Source organism: Euwallacea fornicatus, chromosome 29 (assembly GCF_040115645.1).
Source record: "Euwallacea fornicatus isolate EFF26 chromosome 29, ASM4011564v1, whole genome shotgun sequence".
Lineage (NCBI taxonomy): Eukaryota > Metazoa > Arthropoda > Insecta > Coleoptera > Curculionidae > Euwallacea > Euwallacea fornicatus.
The window spans coordinates 2171665-2199447 of record NC_089569.1 but is presented as its reverse complement, the minus strand read 5'-3'; the positions used below and the strand labels follow the sequence as shown (position 1 = coordinate 2199447).

Genomic DNA, 27783 nt, shown 5'->3' with positions numbered 1-27783 from the left:
AAGACTTGCTATAGAAGCTTTTTCTCCATTTTCCCAGTGACTTTAACCAAAGATTTAAGCCTAAGATTAAGCCCGAATCATCAATTATTGTAACTGAAGCCAGTGAGGTGTATTATAGTATACTTAGAAGAATGTTAATAAAGTTTTGTATTGTAAAATATTAGGCATTTTATTCGTTACGATAATTATTAGAATTTCTTGTTAATTATTTTTTAATGACTCTTAAATTTTATAATACATACTATAAAATACTCATTAAGGAGGTAAATAATGTTGTTACGAGAAATCTGTCTTCTAGAAATTTTGATACATATCGAGAGTGTTTGAGACCTGCGTGCTTTGTAGAGCTTTGAAATTTAAGTTGGTAATGTCAGTTTAATAATGCCTTTAATAACATGCCAAAAATTAAGTTAGGTTTAATATATTTTTGCACTTAACACTTACATACCAAAGCAAATGGAGAGTTTTATATTACCTGTTGTCTATCATTATTTGCGATTTGTTAAATACAAAATTTGAACTTGTCAATGCCTAGATCTAATAGCAAAACGCTCAAAATTCTTCTAACTCTTTAAATTTAGCCCTAGAACGCCATTTAAAAGGTGCCAAAAATTACTAACTTATTGCTGGAACCTTTTACTGAAAATACGTCCAAAAACATAATTTCCTTATTAGAGGGGGTGTGGCCCTCGCAAATTTTCAATATTCGGAAAGGGGGCTTTTGTGTTTTACATTCGTGTATAAATTTTTATTTATTTCAATTATTCGATCATCTTGTAGATATGTAATATATGAAACATAGGTCTTACGCCATTTATTTATAAAAATAAAAGTCTACACTTAGAGGTGCGTTTTTCTTTTGGGATCATTCGGGGGCAAGCACGTTTAATGTACTAAAAACTCTGAGATAAAAAAATTAGATTTTAATTGCTTGAGAGAAACGACACCACTTTGCCTTTCGGTATTCGAATTTGAGAACCTTGATGGTAGCACGCAGCCATAGATGGCAATACAATTATGATCGTTTATTATTAATCTGGAAACATGTTTTGAGCAAAATTGTATGTAAAAATCTCCAAAAATTGCAATTTTTTTCCCGCACGCCTATGAAAATACTCGGTCAAATAATCGCATCGTTTGCATTTAACATTTCTAAAATTACGAATAGAATTGGATTACCATTATGATCAGTCACTCTGTATGTGTATACTATATCAGGTAAATGGCAACGCTGCAATTGTCTTTTGTTTTTTGCAATTGACGTAACTTGTTGACAAACACTTCGTTCTTTTTGCGTATATAGCGCGGAGCTCAAACAATGGTCATATGATCATCACTACCTCACCATCACCACTGGCCGTCAGACCTTCGCTTAACGAATGCTTTCGACCAAAGTAAAAAGCAAATAATATCAAGGCCTGGAAAGGCAACAATAAATTGCACAATTTATTTCTTTAACTGCTTCAATTTTAAGGCTGAAATTGTGGACTCAATTTACCACACAAGGTAAGGCTACGACCGGCCGGTCAATCGCATTTGATATGTCGGAGAATTGCCAATTTTTCCTACCCAATGCTTTGAACATTAAGAACTTACAATATTTTGCATTTATGTTTATAAGAATTTGTGTATTACCCGCATTTCAATCCTCCCCATGCCCTCCCTTCTACGTCAAAAAACATAAGGCAACAAAATTCTATCGATAAAAACATCTAATATCCAACATTCAGTACACATTATTATATCGAATAATCGCGTCACAAATAAAAGAATTGCACTAATTATCACAATAAACTTCTCAAAACTTTTCCATCTCCCATCGTCTCAAAATAGGGATCTGGGCAAAATCCAACACTCTTGCGAGGCTTAAAATGCTCAAAAATCAAAATCTCGTTGTCCCCAGGTCTCAAAAAGGGGGCCGGCAAATATCCTGTCTGTTGGGGACCCACTTTAAAGTAACGAGATAAAACGAAACTATTCACTATCACAAAACCTTTATTCCAACCCTTAAAGTCCACGTAAGTGTCTCTGATATCCCGATTTAAATGTAGTATTGCTCGATACAAACGAGGTCCTGGAATGAAGGTGGGTGTCTGCCAGTTTGAGAGTTGTTTGGTCCATGATTTTTTGAATTCTAAAGGGACAATTTTCCAGTTTGATAGCACTTGGTTGTCGATTAGAACATTGCCCTGCCAAAGACCTTTATACTGGTTAAATTGGTGCAGTTTTCCATAGTTGACTCTGCCAAAATTTTCTACAACTAAATCTAGTGTGGCGGCAGTAAAGTTTTCTTCGGGTAGTTTTAAAGTGGAGTCTTTCAGTCTCCAATAGCCAAAACCATTCAGATCCTCTTCAGTTTCAAACACTTTAGACATTAAATTCCCATTTATCAATACCAATACTGTGTCACAAACATGTCCTTCAATTTTTAGTACAGAACCAGCCTTGATATCCAAGTTCTCTTTTCTATAGACAATATACCCATAGCTCTGTCCGTTTTTATTATTTATATCCAGCTTTTCCATGGGTAGTAAAGTCTCGCTTTCTAAAATGTGTTTGGATTGACATATCAAGTCGTTTAAACTGAGCTCTCCAGTAATTTCCAGATCTGGATAGGCAGTTCTAAAAGTTGGTTCAGGGGGGGGAGGTTGGCTAATGTAGATTTCGTTATATTCATTTGTAAGTCGTTGCACAGTTACGTACTTATCAGTATAGTCACCATTTTCTGATAACGGGGCGTCGTAGTCGTAACTTGATGTATCTGGCTGAAAGCCTGTTAAAATTAAAATTTACAAAAATTTTATAAGAATTTTTTTAAATCAACAAACTTTTAAAAAATTCTCAAAACTGATGAGATTTTTCAAAAAAAAATCAACTAGTAATATAATAAAAATTTTGAATTTAGTATATACTAACCAGAATTATCATCCCCAGTTCCAAAAACATTGGCCCCATTCAAAAACCCCCAATTGGTACCCCCATGCATCATATACAAGTTAAATGAAGAATTCCACATGAGAATATCTTCCAAAACCCCATCAAATTTCCCCACATTTCTCTCATGGTGTTTTTCAGTGTAGTGATCAAACCACCCAGTCCAATACTCCATCACCATCAATGGTTTTTTGGGTTGATGTGCCTTCAACAATGCCAACTCAATGGAACAATCCTCTTGGAAGTTTGCTGTGGCCAGAACATCAGGTAAACTGCCTTGAAACCCTGATGTGGGCGTGTCTGAGGTGAACAAAAGCTCCACGATCCCATTATTTCTTAAGATGTTCTTCAAAGCTTCTAGATATGCTGTATCAAACGACTTTCCTTCTTCTTTTACATTACCGTATTCATTCTCTATTTGAAAGGCAATTATAGGGCCACCTTGAGTGAATTGTAAAGGGCTTATTAGAGAAAATAATTGTTTAAAATATCTCTCAACATAGAAGAGGTATTTGGGGTCAGAGGTTCGTATTTTTAAGTTATAACGGAGTAGCCAACTTGGAAGCCTAAAATTGTTGCCTTCAAGAATACATCACGGTAAGTGACACGGTAGATAACCTACCCCCCAAATTCCCATTCAGCACAAATATACGGCCCAGGCCTCAATATCACCAGCAAATCCTCCTCTTGAGCAATCCTAACAAAAGCCACTAAATCCAAGAACAAACTGAAATCATTTTTTTCAACGTCTTCACCGAAATCAAAGCGCCCATCTTCAGGTTCATGAATGTTCCATGGAACATACGTTTCCACACAATTTAATCCGGCAGCTCTATATTTCCTCAATCTGTCCTTCCAGTATGAGGGATGGACGCGGAAATAATGCAACGCCCCACTGAAAATCTTCAACTTCTTACCGTTTAAATGAAAGTCTGAAGCTGAATCACTTAGGCCACTATGTATACCGTCACCCGTGTAATATTGGTACAAAGTGGGTAAAATTGTATCTGCCATTATTGTGGTGATCAGGTGAATGAAAGCGAAAATGGATCTGGGTTATCAGCTTGCACGTGATGCTGAGAGAAAACTTCAACGCAAATACTGATAGGTCTTGTCTCTTTTCCACTGAAATAAACGCAGGCTGATGAACTGAAATGGGGGATAGCTGCGCAATGCGCAAGCATCTCTTTTGAGAGCTAAAGTAACAAAGTAGAATACCTAGGAATATTAATACAATTATTTTTAACCGCAGTAGGGGGAGCAGCAATAAGTAATCATGAAATTAAATAGAAGCTTTTCATGGCAAATAAATGAGGACAGAGGCAGCTTCAACGTTCATTACTTGCCAATCTTTACACTTTTTTAAATCAGTGTCATTAAAGAAATGAACTAGGAATGCTCCCAAAAAAAGGTTTCTCTGTTCAGAAAATTCAACAAACTATCTCTAGGCCATAATTTTATATTATACATCAATCAAATTCTGAACCAAAAGTTAGAATTCCAAACCAACACTCTGCCCACCCTCAATATGTCAAGTTCCTTCAGTTCCTAAACTATATAAGTGTTCCAGTATATTTTCAAACTTAATTCAATAGGGCATAGCAAAAACGGCGATGATTAAAAGTAAAAACTACTAAGGAGAGCATCCTCGAATAATTTTTGAATTTTTTGGTGAAGCTGAACTGGCCCTATCAAATGTCACTATTTTTAATGCTAATGGATGATTTCAATGGTAGAAAAGCCTTACATCTACTTTTCGAGAGAAATTGTCACAGAAGTTTAGAAAGGCTACCTCAAAGCTTAAAAAAGTAGCAAAAAAATGTTACAACACAAACATCTACAGCTGGAGAAAAATGTAAGTAGTGAAATTGTAGGGTGAAAGTTTTTGTTTTCTCTCTTTTCTCAACTCACACAAGATCAAATAAATCATCATTGTGCAGACTATAGTACTGCCAAGGAGTTTATGCCAGATGCTGAGTAATTTAAAATATCATTTTTCTACCTCTCCTCTAAAATTAGTGAAATTGAACTTAACAAGCCAGCACTTCTTGCCAACAATATCTTTAGGTATTTTTGCAAAATTGTTCTGGGTCTGATATTTCATTGAAACTGTATGATACCGGGAGAAAGCTAGAAACAGGGCTTGGTGAAGCGATTAAAAACATGGAAGTGCTGTTTTTAATTGCAGTTATTTACTTATGAGGGCAGAGTAGGTTGTTGCGATTGTATAAATTTACTGCATATGACCAAAGGTTCGAGCCGTTTTCTTATGAACCATAGCAGCAAGAACGAATGTTAAAATAACCTTTAAAGGGGTAAGTAAGAAGCATTAGAGAAGTGTCTGACGAGGTGATAAAAATTGAAATAAATTTAAAAAAATAAAGAAAAACTAAGTTTACTTACCATTGATGGTTACGGCCTAATTTATCCCTCATGCGCACATATTTAAATTGTATTTAAAAACTTTATTACTCTTAACACTGGACCGTTTATAAATAAAAAAATTTAACCTATAGAATGACCGAGGTGCACGACTTTATTCTAGCCTTATCTGATAAATAGATATAGATAAAGAGAGATAAATATAATATAAAAATCAATCTTTTGTTTAAGTAAAACTCTGTAAGTCATGAAGTGGGCAACATAACCTAACAAAAATCGTGCTTATGCCTGTTTTCTGTTTTTAATACTTTGCGGTTTATTTATTGTTTAATTGTTCTAAATACCTAAATTCTTAACTTAAAATACATGTAAGTAGATCGTGTAAAATTGCAATTTGCTATAATACATAAATTTAACTTTACTTCCTCCTAATAACAAAAATGTTGTCATTCTTCATCTTAATTTTCTAATTTATTGTAAGAGCCTTTTGAGTAAAGCAAAGGAACACATTCGGCGAAGATAATACCAATTCTAATGCCTCAATAACCACCCTCGATTGTCGAAACTAATAGAAAAATTTCATCTCTCCAAGCACCAAACTTTTGAGTATTCATGGTGAATGTAGTGTCTCTATTTGCCGGTGCAACAAAAAATTGATATGTTTTTTATGCAGCCGCTCACGAGACTAAAATTGACATATATTTAACAATTCCTGAGAAAGTTATCACTGCATGTGACACTGCCACAAATTAGTTACAATCTTACGGAATCATTTCTCAACTCTTAGGAAACCTTTGCAGTCCATAAACATCCTCAGCAATCTATTTAAACTGTTTCCTAATCCATGAAAGTCGCTTAGTAGTCTCTTGAAATCACTTTAAAATCCCACAATCCTTACTACAATCTCTACTTTAGTATCGTAATGTGATGATTAAGAAAAACTTTAGGTGAGCATTGAAGTATCAAAGACATGTACTGGATGTATTCATATGTTAAGCTGTTGTCAGGCTGTGATTTGGTGGTAAATAGCACATGACTGAATTAATACCCTATATTCCTGATTCATCACATACTGGTAGCATTTTTGATGATCAGCCTTTTGTTGTTCCGTTAAGTGCAGATTGAAATGTAAACCATATCTTAATTGCTGTAGCTTGAATACCTAACTGATCCAACTGTATAGTTAATAAGAAACCGACAAAAGCCTTAATAAATATATAAATTTTGGTCTAATTTCCTTTAAGTGATACACTAATGTAAACTTCATGGCTTTATTTTCCAAATGCCCTGATTAATTTTCTCAGATTCTAATATATTTTTATCCAATCTTTATTTTATTCTTAATGAGTATTATTAGAATATGCAACGGATTCCAGTTAAATTTAGCCACTCATTCCGGTATTCGTCGACGTGAATATTGTATTTTCGGTATTAATAACATATTTCCCCAAGCTATAAATGTCTTTAAAAAAAAATGAGACTTTGTGGATATTTAACTCTTAACACCTTCAAAACATTTTAGTCACAGTGAACTAATATTTCCTATGTGGATGCATGTCTAACAAATCATAAACACATACATTTTTGGTTCGAGGTAAATTCATATTTATTTAATTCCAGATGGATTACCTCTCCAACAGCCAACTCCAATCCTATGAAAGCGTCATAAACAAAATTGACCAGCAACATGAGACTTACCAGAAATTAACCAGGCAAATTCAGAAATTAAATAATGAACTAACAATTGCCAACTTAGCAAAATTAAAACACAAGTTCAAAATCGGTCACATCAATGTAAAGATTTTCAGCGATTTGGCGGATTTGTTTAATTTGTACCGCGATGAAATTCAACAATCTCTCTACGAATTTTGTAAATCTGTAAATTGCAAATTTTACTTGATTGAGGTGTTTATTACTGAGACTTTGCAAAAAAAGCTGGAGGGACTAAGTTGGTCGTTGTGGATTTGTTTGAAATATCAAGGAACTTGTGTGAATAAAATCGTGAATATTGAGGATAAAATTAACATACCCTTGATGTATGTCCTGGCAATTGATCAGGGTGTCGTAGATTGTACGGTATCTGCATTCTTGCGCCTAAATTCAGAGGACAGGTTAATAATGGTAAATTTGGATAATGTTAAAATAGATATATCTTATCATTTTGAGACTTCCAAGAAATCTAAACATTTGAGCAAAGACAGGAAAATTTTAAACACAGCCTGTTCTTATGATAATGATAATTTTCTGCTAAACTTAGACCTGCATAAACCACTTTTAATGGAATTTCAATTCCTAACGAAAATCAACAACAAAGCCCTCATAGATCTTTTTATAAAAAACTGTTACCACAAATTAGACATTGAGCAGTTTTCCGAATTGGCGGGAGACCCGAAGGGGAACTTTGTATTAAAATTCTCTACTGGAGCTCAGAAGCATTCTCTGACTTTAGATAAGGTGAGCCGGATCGTAACTTTAAAGAGCAATCTGACGGATTTGAGGAAGCTGAAGGAGTATTTTGAGAGTGCCATACAAGTGCGAGATCAGCGCAAAATTGATGAGACTTTAAGAGTGCGTTGTTAAGTAAATTATTCAGAAGTTTTAGCAATAATTGTCTTCTTCCAGAGATTGAATAATAGTTTGAATGACGTCTGTGATGATAAGGAGGAGTTGTGTAGGATATATCGCTGCCTCAGACATATTTGGTCAAAGTAGAAAATGCCGGTAAGTTAGTTACAGAAAAGACATATTTTGGAAGTTTATAGGTCAATTCTCAAAATTGTTGTATGTGGATATTCGTAGTCATTATCACGAACCACCCTCTTTAACTAAAATTATCAGTCAACGGTCATTCAGCCCTTATAACACAGCTTGTGCTTCGCTCGGAAATCTCCCCGTTATTTCTGCTATTGTACAGAAATAGATTGTAAATATGAGCGTGCTGTCGGCTGTGCATAAAGACCCCGACATGCCTCAGCAATTTTGATAGGAAGCCTGGCGTAACTTGTTACAAAATTAAAATAACTAGCTTAGTCCTCGTTGACGCGTCCTACCGGCGTAGTGGCTCCATAAAAAAGTCCATATGCAATTTTTCGAAAATTTGGCGCTAGAGTTTTGGAAAATTTGCATAAGTGTTCTGAACAAGTGATGCAGTATGTCGAAGATTGATGGATTTTTGATTTTTGGTTGTGTGTTTTGTGTTGTGTCTTACGGTGAGTTGCTCTAGGCGATTTCTTCAAGAAATTCTAGATATAGGTACCTGTGTCAGTTTCTGAATGTTTTAATTGGGTCGGCTTTAGAAAATGTAGTTTCTTTGGCTGATTTAAGACTTTATCTTACACTCAAATTGTGTCAACATTCGTGGTTATTTTCATAGAATTTATAAAATCCAAAAATATTATTTTATCTCATACGCTTAAAACCAGATTGAAGACATTGACCACTGCATGCTATACTCCGGAAATTGCCCTTTCCTGACCGGATATACGGTACCATATGCCTCGTCTGACATTGATTTTGAAACGTGAAACTTTACTTCGTAAGATAATATGCATTATTACCCCAAAAATAATCATATAAAAATATTTTACACCTTAGTAATAAATGGGCATCATGCGGGTTTAACGACTCGTTATTCAATTACTTGGTGTTAAATGCAATGATCATTTTGTCAGATTTAAATAACTAACTGCTTTGTGCACGTGGAATATGTCAGTTTTTGTATCGCCGTGAAACTTGAACATAATTTTATTTATAGAAATTTATAAATTGTTACTATGGGATTTGGTGAGGTTCCAAAAGCAGCATCAAAACAATGTGTAAACTGGCATGTAAAGATATAGTTGAAATAGTAGTTTTGAAATTAATTGAATCGAGGGAAAGACCAAGTTTGATATGCTACATAAGAGCCAGGAATAAGTCTAGAATTTTCTTAATATTTGAATTCCTTGTTCAATCTCTTCATATAAAATTAGTGGTGAGTTAAATATTTGTTATTGCACTCAAAGTAAATTTTAAAGTAACCGAATACATGTGGCGTACCTTGAATTATTATCCCTTTGCCATGGTTGGGTGATTTACCGGCATATACAACCATCTGTTGCCTTTTGGAGCGTGGCGGCGCAATTTGACCCTTAAAGCACAACCCTCTTTGTTCCTCGAGCTTTCAAGCCTTGGAAAAGCCTTTAAAATAAGTTTCTGTCCACGTAAATAGCATAAAGAACAATCTTCAAAAATACCGTTTTGATGTTTTCTCGTATATATAATTGAAAAGTTAATTAGCACCTTGTCTTCATCTCTCTAAAAAGCGTAACGATTCCTGAAGCGTGTGTCCTCCGACCTTTGTAATAATGGAGCAAACCAAAGGCTTTAACAGTATTTGCATTCACAATACATTTGTTTGCTGTTCAAATAGTACCTATCTGAAAGAAGGGGATATTAGGGCCTTGGCACGCGTCACCGGAAGTTGCCACACACGTGTTTCCTTTAGAGGGCTTTAATTGATGTTAATCGTTCGAACCGAAGAAAAACAACATTCGTGTTTTTTCAGCAGATGAATAAAAATTCCTTTGCGACACAAAAAAGTGTCTAGTCGATTTGCGAAACTATCAGGTTACACTTAAATGTAATTAAATACATGCACCATTACCACTTAATCTTGACACATGTGTAGTATCATATTCCATGGTCTTATCTGCTTTATTATGCCTACATGCATAACATGAATTTTCAGTAGTTTTCCTCACCGTCAGAGAATTATTATTCTTCTCAATTCTCTATAGTGTCCACAATTGTTTTAATTACGCACATCCGGCTGATTAGTATTATTACAGACATCTCTATTCAAATTGGTTTTAAATTCAGGAAGTATATGAAATTTGAAGTGATAGGGGCGTAAACCTTTCTTAAACAAAATGTGTAACCATAAAATACCATTATTCGCATGCAAATTCACTTCTCAAACCGTCTTCAACATTCTTATTACATTTTACAACATTGTTAGACGTTTATTTAAGACAATTTTTTACTTTTACTGTTAGAACTCCCATTTTCCACCACTGTATCATTTTTAACACATCGTATTCGACTCCCTCAATCTTCAAACTACTTCTACGTCATATACTCGTCATCGTTTATTGTATAACATTAGACGAAGACAAAAATTATTGCATTGACGCTGCTGTCCTTAGTATATTAGGAATCATTGATAAATAAGAACAGTGGTGGCAAATGAAAGTCTCGGGAGACAAAATTAGAAATTTGTCTTAAATTTATAGTAAGATATCGGCTATTTCTTTGTGAATAACGTTTATGTTTTCGAAGTTGTATGTCATGCCATAATGACAAATGGTACCGCTTGTTACTTCTATTTAGGCGTGTCTTTAAACTCGTCTATCCCGAGGGTAGCCCACTTTATCATTATGGCAACGCTCCAAGTGTTATAATTCGATCACAGTTTATTTTTATCCAGATTATGCCCAATATTTCAACACTGGGAGGTGTTTGTAAATTTTTAATCTTCTAAAAATAACCGCCATTATTTAGAATAGTTTATTAGCTACCTTTTGGTAGCCATGTATTTAATTTTAGTTTTTCCAGCTTGCGCCAATCTGACCATTACACAAATCATCGGACCAGATTCGATCGAAATCGGTTCCAAGGATGATTTGATCTTGGACTGTGACTTCAACGCCACAGACGAAAAAGAAGTGGTGCTCAAATGGTTTTTTAACGGGTTGGAGGACAACATTTACCAGTGGATTCCTCCGAAGGAGCAAGCTTATTCTCTAGGGAGTTTAAAGGATTTTATTGACCCTACTTACAAGACTTCCATGGATCCTAATCAAATGTTTAGGGCGTTGAAGTTTAAGGAAATCAATCATACTTTGAGTGGAAATTACAGCTGTAAGGTGGATACTAATGATGAGGTTGAGTGGCTTACCAAGCAGCTTATTGTTTATTGTAAGTTGGACATGAGTTAAACTGTTTATCAAAATAATTGTGTATTTGAATTCTGATAAGTTTCCACACCTGTTGGGACCACATTATGTCACGAAATTGGGGAGAATTACATAGTTTACTTGCCTAGGAACAGGTGCCAAAAATTCTTGTCTAGTATATTTGGTCGTGTCAAAGCTAGAATCATTAATTTATTTTTCTGTATAGAGGCGTATTTTAGATAAAAATAGTGCATTATTAATCGATAAATAAAGACGTGTGTTTAAAAAAAAAATTGTAGTCTATAGTATTTCCTATAAAAAAAGATATACATATATAGGTAATCTCAGGTAAATCCTGTCCTTAGTTCGCATGAAATTTTAAAAAAGAACTGCGATTACAGCTTTAAAATGGCAGGCGAGTTATGGACTTCCAATGAATAAAGTTTTAATTTATTTAACTAAAATTCAAATCAATCGTACTAGAAAATAGATGAACTCAATTAAATGGCGCATTCACCATTATCAATAATTTTTAATTTAATATCACGCAACACATTTTAAGGGTACATTTGAAGTGTATGGAGGGTTTCCCAGTGGAAAGGCACATTCGGAAGCCGTTTGGACTCGCAAGAATTATTAATTTTGCTACCTTTTCTTAAATCTTATTTTTCGAAGAAAACCTGTACATTTAAATATAGGAAGGTATAACGATTTTTGATTATTCATATGTTTATCTCTTATTTCGAGTAATAAAATATGGGGTGTTCTATTTAAATTAAGCAAGTTATTTCCTTCCAAAAAGAATGCAATGTTCATGTTATTTTTTGGACGCACTGTATGAGATATTTCAATTTTAATAATTCTGGCATAAAATACGTCTCATATCTAAGGTTTAGTATGAATATCGATTTACTCCAGTTTAAACTTCCTTCAAAACAAAATTTTAAAATTGCATGATTTAAAAAAAAAACTTAATTACTTCGAAATCCTTAAGATTTAGGACAAGTAAACCTTAATGAAACTTATATTTATTTTTCTCAAGAAATCTAAAACGATATTAATATATGGGGTGTCCTATTTAAAAAAACATAACTTTGATATTTTTCACTTATTTAGAACACCCTGTATAAAACGAAAACAATTTTAGAATGTACCCATAATCGAGTTCTATCTAACGCAAAAAAAAGAAATCCAAAATATTAAATTGTTTAGCCGTAATCTTCCGAGACCGCACTAAATGACCACCCTGTATATAGGGTTTTTTGATAATATGGAATGTTTCAAGTATTTTTTTTTTACTTTTAAATTAGAGTAAAATATTAAATTCAGGTATTAGATAGAGAAGCGAATGACATATTTTATAATTGTAAAAACTCTGTTGTGAACTGAACGGCTGTATTCCAAATTTAAATCAATTTCGGTCAGTTTACCTGAATTCCAGACACATCGAAACTTGACCATTTCATAGCAATACATGAAAGAAAAAAGGTTACAGCAGATGGTTTATTCTTTGTGTAGTACCCAGTCATGGGTAACAGAATGGCACGAGGCAAGGCAAGACAGCGAGTTTGCACCGATAAAATGCAAATTTTCCGTTATTAAGTCGTTTAGGTAAAAGGAACCCATATTCCTCGGTTACTGGAGAGAAGTTTTTTAGTGTACTCTCAAATAGCTATTATTACTTTTTAAATCTTTTTAAAAGCTCTGCAAAATTATTTATCTAAATTTCAGGCATTTTAATACGTGTAAAAGCCCACGGACATGTCATCAATGATACCAAAAAAGCAAAGTACCAATAATAGCAGTACTGGGTGCTGAACTATTGACTGTGTTGAATATTATCATACGTAGTACTTTTCTGCGCATCATCAAAATAGTTAAAAACTGGCATTAATATTACGTTAATTTGACATTTTAATTACATCGTCAAGAAGACGTCAATTTTGCATGAGTCAAGATCTGAGATTATACGAGGGCGTAACCTTCAGTAACAGTCATACGTAAATTATTTTATGGCCGCGTTTCTATGTCATATTAACGTCATAAGGATATGATTTTTTTTTTCAGCCCCGCCTACGTCGTTCGAAATCTTTCTAACTAATGGAAATGATCAGTATCCAGGGGATGAAATGGTGTTTTGTCAAGTATTCAACGTTTTCCCGAAGCCTGATTTAGACTTTTCCTTGGCATCAGAGTAAGTGTTATTAGAAAAAAGTCTTTACTTTCTCTAATGAATTGAAAATCCAGGAACGGCACTATCGAATTGCCTGAGAATTTCGAACTTAAGAAAATAGAAATTCCGGATCAAGATGGGTTCTACAACGTTTCTATAACGCTGACTTTTAACTCCAGTTACTTAGATTCAGGAACCACCAAATTTATTTGTGAGCTCAGTATCGATGGTACAAATTATACAGATGAGAAGAGTGTCGAACATTTTGTGGGTAAGTTTCTGACAAGGCACAGAAAAAATATTCAGTGGCAGAAGCGCACTTAAGGGATCATAAATATTTCATAACCCCTGAAGTTTTCTCTTATTGCTTTGCAAGTTTCACCTAACAACCTATTTTTGTTGCTTTGCCAGATTCAAATAAAGCTGAACCTTCATCATTCGAGCTTCTCAATGCGCCTCAAAATGACAATTTCACATCTAACTTCACTGATGATGGCGACCGAGGTACCTACCAGAAAACGTTCATTTTAGCATGAATTTTACTAATTTTGTTTGATTTGTGGTAGTTAACCTACATAGATGATCAGTTATTCGAACCGAAATAGGGGTGTATTTTAGCGGTGTTCTCCTTTAGAAATGCACAAGATTTTAGGTTGTTTTGTAGCATAATTGCCTTGTTTTCTTTCAGGAAATGGCGATAACTACCGAGGTGCTTCGATACTGCTCAGTCTGCTACTTATTTTATCGCTGGTTCTAGCTACTTGATTCCCTGTGATTAAACCTTAAGTTAGTGGTCGATTTTGGTACTAATTTCCTTGAAATACTCACTAATCGCGACTAAATGACGTGATACCCCAGAAAGTGTTACAAAGATTATATATTACCATATAATGAGTCTTAAAACCAAATATTTAATACCAAAGCTTTTAAACTCAGCTATGTAAATAAATAATGTTTATTTTTGTAATTATTATATAGTAACTACTGTTTAATAAGATGAATTGTTGATTTAAAACACTTTTATTTTCCTAACAAAGTTGTATGTTAATACAGAGAAAACACAGCTACAAAGTATACCAGGCAAGAAAATTGAATATTCAAGTCTAAAATGAATGCATTGACCCAGCAATATTACTCTAACATAAACATTTCTCGATGTTCTACTCTAGGTGCAATTATTATACACAACGTCAACATTCTAGGCCAGTTTGCTCTGAATCATTCCCTTAAACTGATCAACCCCAATCTGATTTGTTTTATAATAAGGCAAAGCCTGCATCCTAGACAACCACTCGCTAATTCTGGGGTAAGTATTGGAGGCTATAGGTACGATGGCAGAATTGAGACTGGATATTGTAGCAATTAAGCTAAAATCTGCTATGGTGAGCTCGTTTCCTGCCACGTATTTCTTGCCCTCGAGGAGGGTTTCCAGGGATTGATAGGCTTGGGAGACGAGATCTGCCTTGTCTTTTTCGATGGTCTTGGCTCCGCCTCGAAGGAGAGCTACCTGAAAATAATTTAACAGAGGGTTTTTTGGGGATATGATTAGAAGATATAAAGCTATTTAGGAGTTATATGAAACTATTCAAAATGTTTTCCTAGACTGAATAAAAATGATGAAATCAAAGCATTGACAAAGGATTACGACTTAATTGACAGGAAAATAAACTTAAAGAAAAATCACCAAAAATGCACCTTGAATTTCTGTTGAAATTTGATTACAAATTACCTAGAAGTTTATGGAGAATGTAGGTCTTGTTGCAAGGCAAATTCATGCGCCAATCTACTAAAAGACAAACTTACAACAATGGCTCCCATCCTGGGAAATACGATTCCAGAGTCGAAATGCAACCTCTGATCCACAATGGCGCGTTTTTCAGGATCTTTCGGATAGAGGGAATCGTCTTTTCCATATTTGCTAACCAAATAGGCGTTAATTGCATGACTATCGAAGAGGTGAAAATCACCATCTTCAAGGGTTGGCACGGTGTGGAGCGGGTTTTTCTGCAAAAATTAATATCTCCTTCAGTTTTTTATTTTATGAGCAATTTTTACTCATATATTATAAATAAACAAAACTCCTGATTAAATCACTTAATTTGCGTTAAATAAATATTCTAATCACAGGCGTGGTTACTGGGTAGTTTAATACAACGCAGGTTTTAAGCTTTCCAATGCCGAAAGATAACGTTATATTTGGCCAAGCTATATCAATTATTTTTTCGTCAGCTTTAAAAAATATCATTATTGGATTTGAATTATTTAAATAATTTAGATAAGTTTGTTGTGTATTTTTATAAAATCTAGTAGCGGAAAAAATCATATATACATCGAAGTTATGAAGTACCCATTACCCTTACATTTTTGACCTGACTGTTAGGTTATATTGTTCTTCACAGCTTTGGAGTGTAATATACTATTTATTTATAGTGTTAATCATAAATCGTTTCTGTTGCATTTGTCGAAAAGTGGTACACTGTGGCAAAACTGACTGCTAATAAGCTACCTTGAAATGGCTCCTTGAACATTCACAAGTAGAATTATGCCCAGTCATTCTTGTATGGAAACATAAATAGGTAGTAAAGATATCTTACATACAAAAATGCGTCATGGACAGATTTCGTAAATTCTGTAAAATTTCAAATATTGATTGATAATAATGAGGTGGTACACGTCAATGGGTTCTCCCAGTTTAATCAGCAGATTACTCGTAAGAAAAGGCATACAGCGGAGATTTACTATTACGTAATTTGTCGTATTTCAAGTTATTTATTTTCGTTAAAGGTACTAGAAGGAAATAGTTTAGATATTAAAGGAATGTTTTCCAGCACGTAATTTTTCTCAAAGCTGAATTTTCTAATTTAAAGGTTTTATGTTTTTTGGCAAAGATTTTCCCGATAATATGGTGAAGGAAAAGTTGCGGATTATAATAAAGGTTATTTTCGCATAAAGGCAACTTAACCTAAGAGTATTTACTTTATTTCATTATTTACCTGCAAATAAACCAATTTACTATAATTTTCGCATAGTAATTGGCTTGTTACTTATCAAGCCTATATTTTGTGCATATCATACTTATTAAGTAAAAGCAATGATGTTTTTGCAACTAATCTATATGTGCTAATACAATGTAATCTCAATGACATACATTTGTGTATTATTATATTTACCAAAATGGTAAAATTTTAGATGAACTTTACCTTCAAAAACTGTGGCGTGAGATGTTCACCGGCAACAAGATTGATTGGTACCAATTCCACGTCCAAGCCCAAAGCTTCGATGGTCAACAACGAAGATCTGGCTGCAGGGCTCATTTGAGCGTAGTACAGCTTTAGTTTACCCATTTTAATTAGTACGCGATACTCGCACTGCTCGAAATCAGAACACCGAATAATCGCCTTCTCTGAAATAACTCTGTAAGGCAGAACCTTGAACCACCCTCGAACGCAAAATGACGACCAATCAAGACTGAATTACAATCAGATATAACATTTTTATATACCCACCATATAGAAATGGATAAAATTCTTTTGGGTGGGAGTTTAACAGATAAGCAATGAGTCGATCAAAGTTGTCTAGTCACTTTTATCCAATATGATTATATTATATGAAATGGTGGCAGCCCAATTACTCGTAGGTTTTTTGTGGTCTGTCTTGATTAATATCCAGGAAAATTGCGGTTTGTCAAAAATTAGCATTAATCCTCTCTCGATAATGAAATTGAACCATTTTCGGAATTGTTACTATTAGTCGTGGCCAGCATTGGTGTTCAATCTAAATTCCACTTTTCAATACGGCCCTGTAACATACAATCAAAATAACGTTGACTCCGAAATCATTCCCACTGAAATAAGTCAGTTTGTAATAATAAGTACTTTGGGTGACAATGGGCCTTAAACTTTATATGGTATGGGGCAGTCCTCCAGTTAATGCAGTTCTTATGGTCGCTAAAGTTTTAAATCTAGACTTAGAGTTAAAAGAGCTAGATTTCGCCAAACAAGAGAACCTAGATGATTGGTATATCAAGGTAGATCAAATATATACCGTGTTGCTTTTATTATTAGAAGAACGGATTAAATTAAAAATTGCAGATTAATCCTTCCCACACAGTGCCGGCCTTGGACGATAATGGTTTTATTTTATGGGACAGCCACACCATCTTGATGTACTTAGTTGAAACCTATGGGAAAAGCTCTGAATTGCATTATTTAAATTCTGTAGAGAAATTCAGGGTACTGCAAGTTCTTAACCTAGACTGCGGCACAGTATTTCGCAGAATGAGTGACTGCATAGTAGGTATCACAAGAGTTAGTAATCGGATAATCCACCTAGGATTCAACCTTCGATATTCGAAAGATTAGAAATCTTTCTATGTTCGAAATTCTAAATTTGAATAGAATAGATCGTGTGTCTTTTTTGAAGTAGTTCTGGAATAAAGTCCAAAGTAGTTAGCTCAGAAATTAAAAACCAATTGGTGTTACATTTAAATTCTCACGTACCACCATTAGTAGACATAACCTGTAACTCAACGCCCCACGTAGCATATAACTATCACATTTTGGCTTTATAGGACCTTATAGAAGCATCTATATGGCACTTATAGAAGCTTAAATGAAGACAAAAGATAAACGTACGTGCCACCACTTAGGGTAGTTTGCTTACCTACAAGAACACAGTGGTGGCATACGAGAATTTTAATGATCAAATCACAATTTACCCTCAACTCAATAAATATAATAATTAAAGGTTTTTAAACTTTGAAATTTGTTTTTAGAGACCTCTTTTTTACGAAAATCAGACCTCTATTGGGCAAAAGAACATTAAAGATCTTAGAGAAGTCTATAAGATCTTGGACAAAATGTTGGAAGACCACAAATTTTTGGCCGGTGATCGACTCACCATAGCTGACATTAGTGTATTTTCCTCTGTAGTGATTGGAAATTTGTTTTTAGCCGTAGAAGAATATATTCATTTGAACGAGTGGCTTTTGAAAATTCAAAAAATGGATTTGTATGCAGCTTGCGAGAGGGGCGTAGAAATTCTTAGAGCTGCGTTAAAGGCCAAGATATCCAAGTAAAAAACTATAAGTTAAAAAAGCTAAAATATATTTCTTATGCCTAAACTTAAGCATTTTTATCGTAAAATAAATAACATTTTAGCCAATCTGATAACAATTACTAATAATACGGAAATAACCGCTTTATTAACACGTATATCAAAATGATACTTGACACATGGTTATCTGGGGCACCATAGAGTTTCACACATACACCTTATCTGCTTAAAATTTGCATCCTTCCAGTTTTTTTCTAGCATTATTGGCAAGATTATTTAATATGTGGCACAATTTTAATAAAGTTATATGGTACAACTTTCAATCACTCAGAAACCTAAACCTTTGAACACCCATTTTATTTAGGATCCTCCTCTATGGGCTCTTGTGCAGCATGTCCTGCAAGGTCATTCGAAACATAAGTGTGTACTCCAACAGTCTCATAGGTGACCCTTGCGTGGTACCCATTTTTGTCGGAATAATATTCCACGTTCTGTTTCCTCCCATCGGGAAGGTTCACAAAGTATCGCCCTTTGGTCACTATTCCATCACGTGCCTCCTGATGTCCATAATCGTTGCCGTGTTTCTCGTCTAGGACTCGATATCCAAAGGAGTATTTTGCAGCATATTCGTGAACCTATAAAGAAACGCAGGCCCATAAAGTTATAAATAAATCATAAATATTTCTAAATCAATAGTTGGGTGACAAGATTTCACTTTGAATACGTTTGGAGACACAATTTCAGCTCTTTACTAGCGAGGCATTATAGACAGATGGTTAAGTTTTGCCGCGAGGCAATAATAATGTCAAAGGTATTTCTGTGTTTATTTTATGAGATGAATAAAACACAGAACAACGATTAAGGAATTTTACTTGAAAGTTTGTTAAAAAAATTTTAAAAACACAAATTGTGAACATTACCTCAAAGGCATTGACTAACCTTCAGTAAGGCAACATCGACCTTCTGCTCAGCCCTCAATACCTTAGGAATAACCTTTTGAAAACTGTACCTTCTCTTTTTACCTTTACCACTCACATAATGCACTTCATTCTTCCTATTACTATTATTACTTATAATCACATTATTATTCCCCGTATTGTCTTGAATATTTCTCCTCACTTGATTGCGCGGTTTCTTGCTATCAAGATCAGTGACAATAATACCAAATTTGCCGAAAGAATAGTTAACCCCACGCTTACTTCTAACTTCCCTTACTTTGTCCTCATGTAGCTTGTTTAATTTTTCCGTCTGGTAAGTTTCATGCAGAATATTAGGAACCATATTCACCAGAGTAGCTTCGGTTGAAGGAATTTGGTGATGCTGGACTAATTGAGGGGTGTACGGAGACACTGGGGAATAAGTCTGGACATCGTTAGGGCTGTACAACTGAGGACCCTCCGGAAATGGAAGCCTTGTAGTGGAGAATTCTACTGGGATTTGAGGTTTGGCATTGCGCAAATCTTCTGAGGCCGAAGCATAATGTCCGCTATATCCTCCAGGGGAGCTTATTAGGACTTCCTCTAACGGTCTTTCCTGCAAAGCTGACACTTCCGGAACGGGGGTGGAAGAAGGAACTTTTTTATGCATCGTTCCCCGGTTATGAGCCTCAATTTTGGCAAAAGCTTCTTCTTGGGCCTGCTTTTGAGCTCTTAGTATAGCTTCATGTTGAGCTTGAACGTGAGCCTCAGCTTGCTTCTGAGCTGCTGCCAGCACGTTGTTTGCCCTTGCTTTGTTAACTGCGTCCAACCGCTTTTGCAAATCTTCAAATTGCCGTGGAGATCCATTGTGGTCAATCTCCACTGCCGGCTTAGTATCTAACAGCTTCTGGAGCCCCTGAAGCTGGGCGGAAGGGCTTTCACCCAACAGCCTCTGCAGTTCATTTATGTCATGACTTTGTTTTGGAGCTGGATTTTCTAAAATTTCTTGAGCAACGTCAGCGTCCAAAGCCAAATGGTTCTTCAACATACTCGGAGATACGTACACATACTCAATGGGCTGGTCTTCTGTATCTGAACTCACTGTAATCTCAGCTTGACTCGCAGCCACATTTAAGTCAAAACTCCTTCCCTGCTTTTGATTCCAAATTCTTGGCTGAAAGGGCTTCCAATCACTGTCCCCGTCGAAGGGTCCAAGAGTGGCTGACGAGAGCTTCAAATTCCTAAAGTCCGCCCGTTGTTGCCCGTCATAGATGGATTTGAGGCGGTCTTGTTGGGGCTGGTAAATGTTAAGGGATTGGCTCTTGCCTAGGTGCCTTGAGATTCTGGTGTACGGATGAGTCTGCTCATCTAAGTGCTCAAAGACTTGCGGACCATGGTTTGCCACAGCTGCAGCCATTGAGGCCAGAAAGAGCAGCTAAAAAGTATTACAATAGATGGACTAAAAACAATTCATCTAGAACAATCGGGAAATTAAAAATTCATATTAAAAGAAAAACTCAATTAATTTTAACCGCGTTACTGGATTCATATCTGCATGTCATTTATGGGTGGGAAGCGTGTAAGAAGCATTGTATTATGTAGAAAGTGACTTGATAACAAATTTTCGTTAACATCTCTAAATTGGCGGAATAAATTTCCGGCAATTACTTTTATGATCAAATTTGGACATCTAATTAACACTTATATCTATATGGAAATCAGAACACATTACACCAATCCGAGGATTAGATGGGTTTAAGGTCGTTGGGGTGTGAAGGAATTTAATTTAATTTTTCACTACGTTCGCAGGTAATTGATGATGTTTTATCATCATAATGAAAGCGGATCTGAGAAATGATTTAAGATAATAAACTGAAAGTATTTAGGCACCAATAACTCAGGCTAATACATGCGCTTAAGTGCACTGAAATCACTGCCTGTTATATAAATGATAGCAAAACACAATTAATCTTGTAAACATTATTAATCGATTTCACTTAAACCTCATCAGTTTGCGTTTTAATCTTCGAACAAATTGACAAGAAGAGCGTGCAAAAGAGACCAATAATGGAGAGCTGCAATTAATCTGAATCGAGAGCGAAGAGAGATAGGAGGAGGCTTTATGCTACGGCACGGATTTCGGAATTCTCTGATAGCTCAAATAGACCTCCATAAAATCGCAATTTCACTGGAGGTCGAACTGACATTACAGAACTTCCTATATGTAATTTTGAAAATCTCAAAATATCCTGGAAGTGGATGCTACGTCACTGATTATGATTTCTTCTAAAGCACCAAAGAAACTTCGAAGAATTCGGATTCTTACTCGTTAACGTGAAGAAAATCGGAGTCTTTCTGGATAAAGTTGAATTGCGAGGCATAACTGAAATCCCAGAATGTTTTTCATTCAATTTTGAACATTGAAATGTACATGGATCGTATTCCTGGATTTACCCTCAATCGATAATAATCTTCTATTTTCTGTCTCTAGGTTCAAAAATTAAAATACAGGTCTTTACGCACAGGTACCACAAAAGGACAAAAAGCTTGATTTGTGCCATTTTCTGGGTTGAAAAAAGTGGAGATTGAGGATGCCGATTTTTTAATTTAGAACGGTTTTCAAGGATGAGGGAGCTCAAGTGCAAAGCAAATTGTTAAAGAACTAAAAGAGACTTGCAGGGAAGAAGAGGATTCCAAGCCAGAAACCTGACATTAAGGTGAAGGAAATTTGTGAATTAACTTGGTTTTCAGCTTAAAAAAAACTAATAATTTGAGAGAATTTTATGTGTTTAAGAAAAATGCCAAATTTGTCAAGAAAGGCTGACGCAGAGTTTTTTACAGTCCTAAACAAAGACCAAAACCATCCTCTAAAAAAAATTAGGACCTCTGGATAAAATTTTCCACACAGTCAATTTCGGCTCTTTTGACCATTTCAGTTACTTCTCGATCAGACAAAATTCACACATCCTTACGGTCCTTATTCACATTTTTTAAAAAATTACTTACAGAGCAAATTTTGAGCGTCATCTCAGTAAAAAAATTTTAACCAGACACAATCGCGATCACGTACGCGACCTTGCACTTGGCACGACAATTTTAAGTCTGCAGAACATCTTTAACTTTCCTTTCTATATCAATTACATCTCCATATGCAGAATCTTCATTGTGTTTTTTCTCCTTCTTCATCAAATTGTCGCATTTCTCTCACACCTCTTTAGTCCGCGGCCAGAAGCTCTGACTTACCGCTTCAAAATCTTTGTTAAAATGTTAATTTATATTACATCTTATATGAAAGTATTTTAGATGTTTGAGTATTTTCTTGTGCTGCGACGAAATTATTTCGTTTTGTGAAATTACTTTTTGGAGTAAAGGCGTGTGCTCTCGGACTAGCAAAGAGAATGCAGGCCATAACAAAACAGATATGTTACCGACGAATTTTAATTTAAAATCAGTAAAAGTGGAATAAAAATTAGATTGTACGTTATTTCGGGAGTTTGATAATAAAGAAAGAGAAAGGGCGGTTATGGTCCTGTGAAGCTTCAATGGAATGCTTTATATTACAATAGGGGCTTGAAAGCAAAAAACGCGCTAAATAATCGGAGATTATGAAATTTACTGCCTTACTCAACTTAATTGAAGAAAGGTTTATATAACATCTACATGGCATTTATTGAAATCAGAATGATACTCAAACCAACTCTGTGTATCATTAAATAAAAAATCAGCATTAAATACAAACGTGGAGATGCAAGGTCCCCATGCGTACAATTCGAATTTCACTCTTTAGTAAAATTCTTTAAATCAAGTAAATTTAACTGAAAGTTATTTGAAAAGGAGTTATTGCACACGATATTATTTCTGAGCTCCCTGCACAGTAACTTCCAAGCAAAACAACATGTCTCTGAAACTGCACTATTTCGATGTCTCTTCCCGTGCCAGATCAGTTTTGATGGTCATTGCAGCTTTGGGGCTGGACGTGCAGCTGATAAGGGTCACCTCGACCGATAAGAAGCAACTAAGTAAGGAATTTTTGAAAGTAAAATAAATCTTAAAATATGATGAAATTTGTTGAAGTTAGGTCAAACTCACATTGTGTCAACATTAGAGGATAACGGGTTTGTCTTATGGGACTGTCATAATATCGTCCAGCACTTGATGGACAAATATGGTCAAGCCCAGCACGAGAATTTATATTCCAAAGAATTTGGAGAACGAACTAAAGTGAATCAAATGTTGTTTTTTGGCACCAGCATTTTATTTCTATCATCGACACAAGCTGTGGTAAATAGATGATTTTCTTCTCGTATTTTCAGAAACCTGCATTCTATAACGACACCAAATCAATACCTTAAATAAGGTCAATGTCTTGGAATCTTCTTTTGGATGTTTTAAGTGCGTTTTTAGTTTTCAACGAGCACCTTTTTTTTAATAGAGGTTGAGGGGAATCTGCAAGCAGACGTTGGGGGCTTAGCACTCGGCGATCTGATTTGCCCCGTTTGTGTCGGGTTAACGTCTTAATTCAGGGCACGCTGACCGACTAAACCCCCTGTCCTCTCTTCATCGTTGTTCCCCCCGCAACCCCCGCAAGACATTACTTCGGAAAATTTCAACGAGTACCTGGCAAGAAAAAACCTCACTGCGACTAATGTACATATATGCCTCAGCCACTGTTAATACCATATAAATCTTTCATAGCCTTGTCGAGGGAAAATACCCGAAATTGATTGGATGACTAAATAGACTAAAGAAATTAGTTATTTATAAGGATAATTTTGAGGGAACTAATAAATTTGGAGGCATGATAGTATGGCAGCTCTAGCGAAGCCTGTATGGGACTGGCAATAAAAAAAACTACATTGGAATAATTTTATTCAAAAATAAAAAAATGATTATTTGGAATTTGAGCTTCTTGACACAACGGTAACTCCAATTTATCTACATCATTGTTCGTGCATATTACAATGTGGAAATTTATATATGAAGAACAATAAAAGTAATAAAAACACAACAAAACCTTAAAAACTAGAAAAATGATGATACACTATATAAAAGTTCATAATGGAATATGTTTCATACCTATTTTTAAACATAAAATAAAAACAAGTTACACATAAAAAAATAGTTTCCTTCTTATATGATCCCTCAACAGGGACAACAACACTTGCCATGCAACAAGTTCCTGAGCTGATTCAAACCATTCTTGTTCTCTACGTAGCAAGGCAAAGCCTCCGCCCTTTCTATCCAATTGGTGAGGTTCGGATACTCCGCCTTATCAATGGGTACTAATACGTTCAAGGAAGTAATGGATGGAATGAGACTCAAGTCGGCAATTGTCACCTTCCTGCCTGCAATCCACGGAAAACTCCTCAGGAATTTCTCCATTAAAGCGTAAGTCTTGTGAATGGATACTTTGTGGTCATCGAGATTGATGTTAAAGTGCTCATAGAGCATGGGATTCTATTAAGAAAACGTAAAAATAACAAAATAGTGCAAATAATTAGGAACTTACCAGGATGGTTCTGGTGAAATTGTTCACCACTGAAGAGTCAAAGTGTAATCTTTGATCAATAAGGGCTCTTTCCATGATGTCTTGACTGTAAAGCTCGTCGTCGTTGCCATATTTACCCACAAGAAAGGCGATAATGGCGTGACTGTCCCAGATGACAAAACCGTTGTCTATGAGGGTCGGAATAGTGTGCTGAGGGTTGATCTGCTGAAGCAGGATTTATGTAGATTAAAGCAGGAAGTTCAATTATTTGAGAAATTTAAGAAGATATGTCTCCGTGTTTATAATAATTGCATTTGGATTATCATTAAGCAAAGTTATGGGTAAAGATATCTTTAAAGCCTAGTTCTTACCTCTAAATGTCGTTTCCAGTGTAATTAATATATTTATATTTTTTGAATTTACAAGATTATTGGCGTAGATATTATGTTTTTGCGCATTTTACATTATACTCTCACGTTATAATTTTTAAGCTTAATTTATTTGCAAATGAATCATAAAATGCATGTACATACTGATTTTGGTATAATGAAAAATGATGAAAATTTTTGAATATCTGCAGATTTCTAAATATTGCTGGAAATTAGATGTGTTTCTTATATAGGAACACATAGCGGTAAATAGATGTCATTTCTTTTCTTTTCCAATGAAGAAACATGCGAAACGGTAGCAGCAACCATTTCCGAGATATCGGTACCTAAATGAAGGGCATTCATGGAAAAATATCGACAATCTTAATTTTTTTAAGGGTTTTGCAAATAAAATAGTACAATAGAGAAAGAGTTATTTTGCATTTTTAAGTTTTTTTCTGAATAAATCTATAAAAGATTAACTTCATTACGATTCAATCCAAAACAGTCGATTTTGGTAGAAAAATGTTTCATTGAATTGAGCTATCTTTGTACGAAGTCAAAGAGCGCTTTTAGTACCCAAAGAACGTGATTTTTGTTAAATTTAAATAAATCGGCTGTTAATTGAGACAATTAATGGACTAGGCATGAATTTCATACATAAATTCTCGACAAAATGGTGAATAACTTCTTTGTGAACTTTCCCGTGAAATCTGCTATCCAGTTGATAATACAGAAGCATGACACTTTATTACTTTGATTTCACTCATACATACATTCCTGCGGCCAAATTTGCTCATAATATTAAAATCTGTAATTTTTACTTTAAGAAAATGCGACGTTAACTGCTCGTTCTTGGCAAGATCGATCTTCTTCACTTTCAAAGTCAGTCCCAAAGTCTTGGCGGCCATCAATACGGCCCTGCACGAAGGGCTAATTTCTGACATATACAGTGTGGGTGCCATTATCCGCCTTCTTTTCAAAATCACTCGGTTTGTTGCGCTTTAGTTGATCTGTGTGTACCGTCACTTGCTGTGCCAGATAGCAACTGAAATCGACATAAAATTAGTAAGAACTGCTCGTTTAATAAATATTGTTAATTTTGAGATAAAAATCTAAGGATTTTTGTGGTTTTTAACGTACTTATGATGTACACTACTGAAAGTATTATGTTATCGCATTCTTAGGTTTTGTAAATATCAATATTTAAAATATAATGGTGGCTAATTTATAATGCAGATATTTTGGTTAGGCGTGAACTAAGCGGCCGGTAGAATACAATATATTGAGATGATAGTAATAATTGAGTTAAGATGGATCACATTCTGTTCATGACAAAAATAACTGTGAAAAAGCTAGTTTAAGGCACCAAAAAAATAGGATTGTGAAGCTTTGTTTGGCATTGATATGCAAAGTTTTTTGAAATAATCTGCGCTGTTTCCAGCACCTTTGTCAGGGGCTATTGAAAATCCAGGCATTATTACATTCAACAGTGATATAAATCTTTTAACATTAGGGTGCCGAGAGAGGGTAAAAATTGAATTTCAGTGTGAATTGCAGCAAGCCTAAAATGTTTTAACGGCATATCGTTTAACTCTCTATTACTGACCATATTTGCAAATAATACTTTCATATCTGCAGGCTAAAGAAGTTATTGGGCATGTTCTCTATATCAACGTAGTTTTAGACATAATGATCCTTATAATAGACAAAGGCAACGATAGTGAAGCTTTATAATTTTGCTAGATAAGCAATTAACGTAATTCAAAGCCTGATTAATGTTTAGTTTTTTTTTTGTTAAATACGTTATAGCACGTACTCACATAAACTAAAATTTATTCCACACATAGCAAGTAAGCTGCCAATCAAACGTTCACTACATTCTGATGCAGCGCCTCTTTGATGCATGTTATAATGCAGAATCCAGAGGAAAAATGAACTATACTTTAATTATACCCAACTAATGAACACTAATTATTATTGTGCATGTCACGGTAGTATTTCCCTAAAACTAAAACCAAACTGATTACGATTATGACTTGCGAACAGACTATCGTCTGGTGATGACTTTTTGACCTTCCGTGCTTTATAACAGGTTCGAAGTATCTTTAATGTGGCTAAGAAGGCAAAAACATGCTTCGAATGATTGTTTAGTTATAACTATAATTGTAGTTATCTTTTATGTAAACACATAGAGGATTCATGTTTATCGTTGAATCTCTTACGTACTTATTGACCAAAATTGGACAAACGAGGTGACTTTTTTTATCAATTTTCTCCCGTAATCTTTGGGAATAATCGTTTCCGATAATGTCGTTATTGTTAGACATTAAGTGTCGAATAAATCAATTTTTCAAGTAAGAAAATTCAACAAAAAAAACAATTGTGCGGCATAAATCAATTTTGACCTATGGAACAGATGTTTCCTCCCTATGGTTCATTTCAGATCTCAGCCCCGTGATACCATGTTTAAGTACACCAAATACATTTTTCATAGGCAACCATACTTACAGCACCGTATGATTAATTA

The 27783-nt window shown here is 34.9% G+C and overlaps 5 protein-coding genes across 9 annotated transcripts; 2 read left to right on the top strand and 3 right to left on the bottom strand.

The window, feature by feature from the left end:
* Positions 1 to 1694: 1694 nt before the first annotated feature.
* Positions 1695 to 3948, bottom strand: LOC136347692 (beta-galactosidase-1-like protein 2). The gene is made up of 3 exons (XM_066297926.1): positions 3557 to 3948; positions 2917 to 3500; positions 1695 to 2773 (listed from the first exon to the last, which is right to left on the bottom strand). Exons 1-3 carry the CDS (start codon positions 3946 to 3948, stop codon positions 1785 to 1787), a joined length of 1965 nt encoding a protein of 654 aa, XP_066154023.1. The 3' UTR covers positions 1695 to 1784.
* A 105-nt stretch (positions 3949 to 4053) lies between these two features.
* LOC136347699 (uncharacterized) lies at positions 4054 to 14440 on the top strand. Of its 5 annotated transcripts, XM_066297938.1 has the most exons (6): positions 8326 to 8525; positions 10912 to 11274; positions 13320 to 13446; positions 13500 to 13696; positions 13837 to 13929; positions 14114 to 14440. In XM_066297938.1, the coding sequence occupies exons 1-6, from the start codon at positions 8468 to 8470 to the stop codon at positions 14188 to 14190; spliced, it is 915 nt and encodes a 304-aa protein (XP_066154035.1). In that variant the 5' UTR covers positions 8326 to 8467; the 3' UTR covers positions 14191 to 14440. The 5 variants fall into 5 exon arrangements, with proteins under 5 accessions (XP_066154034.1, XP_066154032.1, XP_066154033.1 ...); XM_066297939.1 differs by lacking the exon at positions 13837 to 13929 and having other exon boundaries at positions 8329 to 8525; XM_066297937.1 differs by lacking the exons at positions 8326 to 8525; positions 13320 to 13446; positions 13500 to 13696; positions 13837 to 13929; positions 14114 to 14440 and adding exons at positions 4054 to 5249; positions 6937 to 7884; positions 7939 to 8037 and having other exon boundaries at positions 10912 to 11049.
* LOC136347468 (uncharacterized) lies at positions 14427 to 27274 on the bottom strand. Its single transcript, XM_066297488.1, has 7 exons — positions 27077 to 27274; positions 26078 to 26301; positions 24907 to 25110; positions 24543 to 24854; positions 16626 to 16898; positions 15229 to 15429; positions 14427 to 14932 (listed from the first exon to the last, which is right to left on the bottom strand). Exons 2-7 carry the CDS (start codon positions 26216 to 26218, stop codon positions 14624 to 14626), a joined length of 1440 nt encoding a protein of 479 aa, XP_066153585.1. The 5' UTR covers positions 26219 to 26301; positions 27077 to 27274; the 3' UTR covers positions 14427 to 14623.
* Positions 17276 to 18803, top strand: LOC136347707 (glutathione S-transferase E14-like). The gene is made up of 3 exons (XM_066297952.1): positions 17276 to 17452; positions 17517 to 17717; positions 18200 to 18803. The coding sequence occupies exons 1-3, from the start codon at positions 17312 to 17314 to the stop codon at positions 18500 to 18502; spliced, it is 645 nt and encodes a 214-aa protein (XP_066154049.1). The 5' UTR covers positions 17276 to 17311; the 3' UTR covers positions 18503 to 18803.
* On the bottom strand, positions 18514 to 22497 carry LOC136347694 (uncharacterized). The gene is made up of 3 exons (XM_066297928.1): positions 22404 to 22497; positions 19696 to 20832; positions 18514 to 19115 (listed from the first exon to the last, which is right to left on the bottom strand). Exons 1-3 carry the CDS (start codon positions 22422 to 22424, stop codon positions 18837 to 18839), a joined length of 1437 nt encoding a protein of 478 aa, XP_066154025.1. The 5' UTR covers positions 22425 to 22497; the 3' UTR covers positions 18514 to 18836.
* Positions 27275 to 27783: the final 509 nt, after the last annotated feature.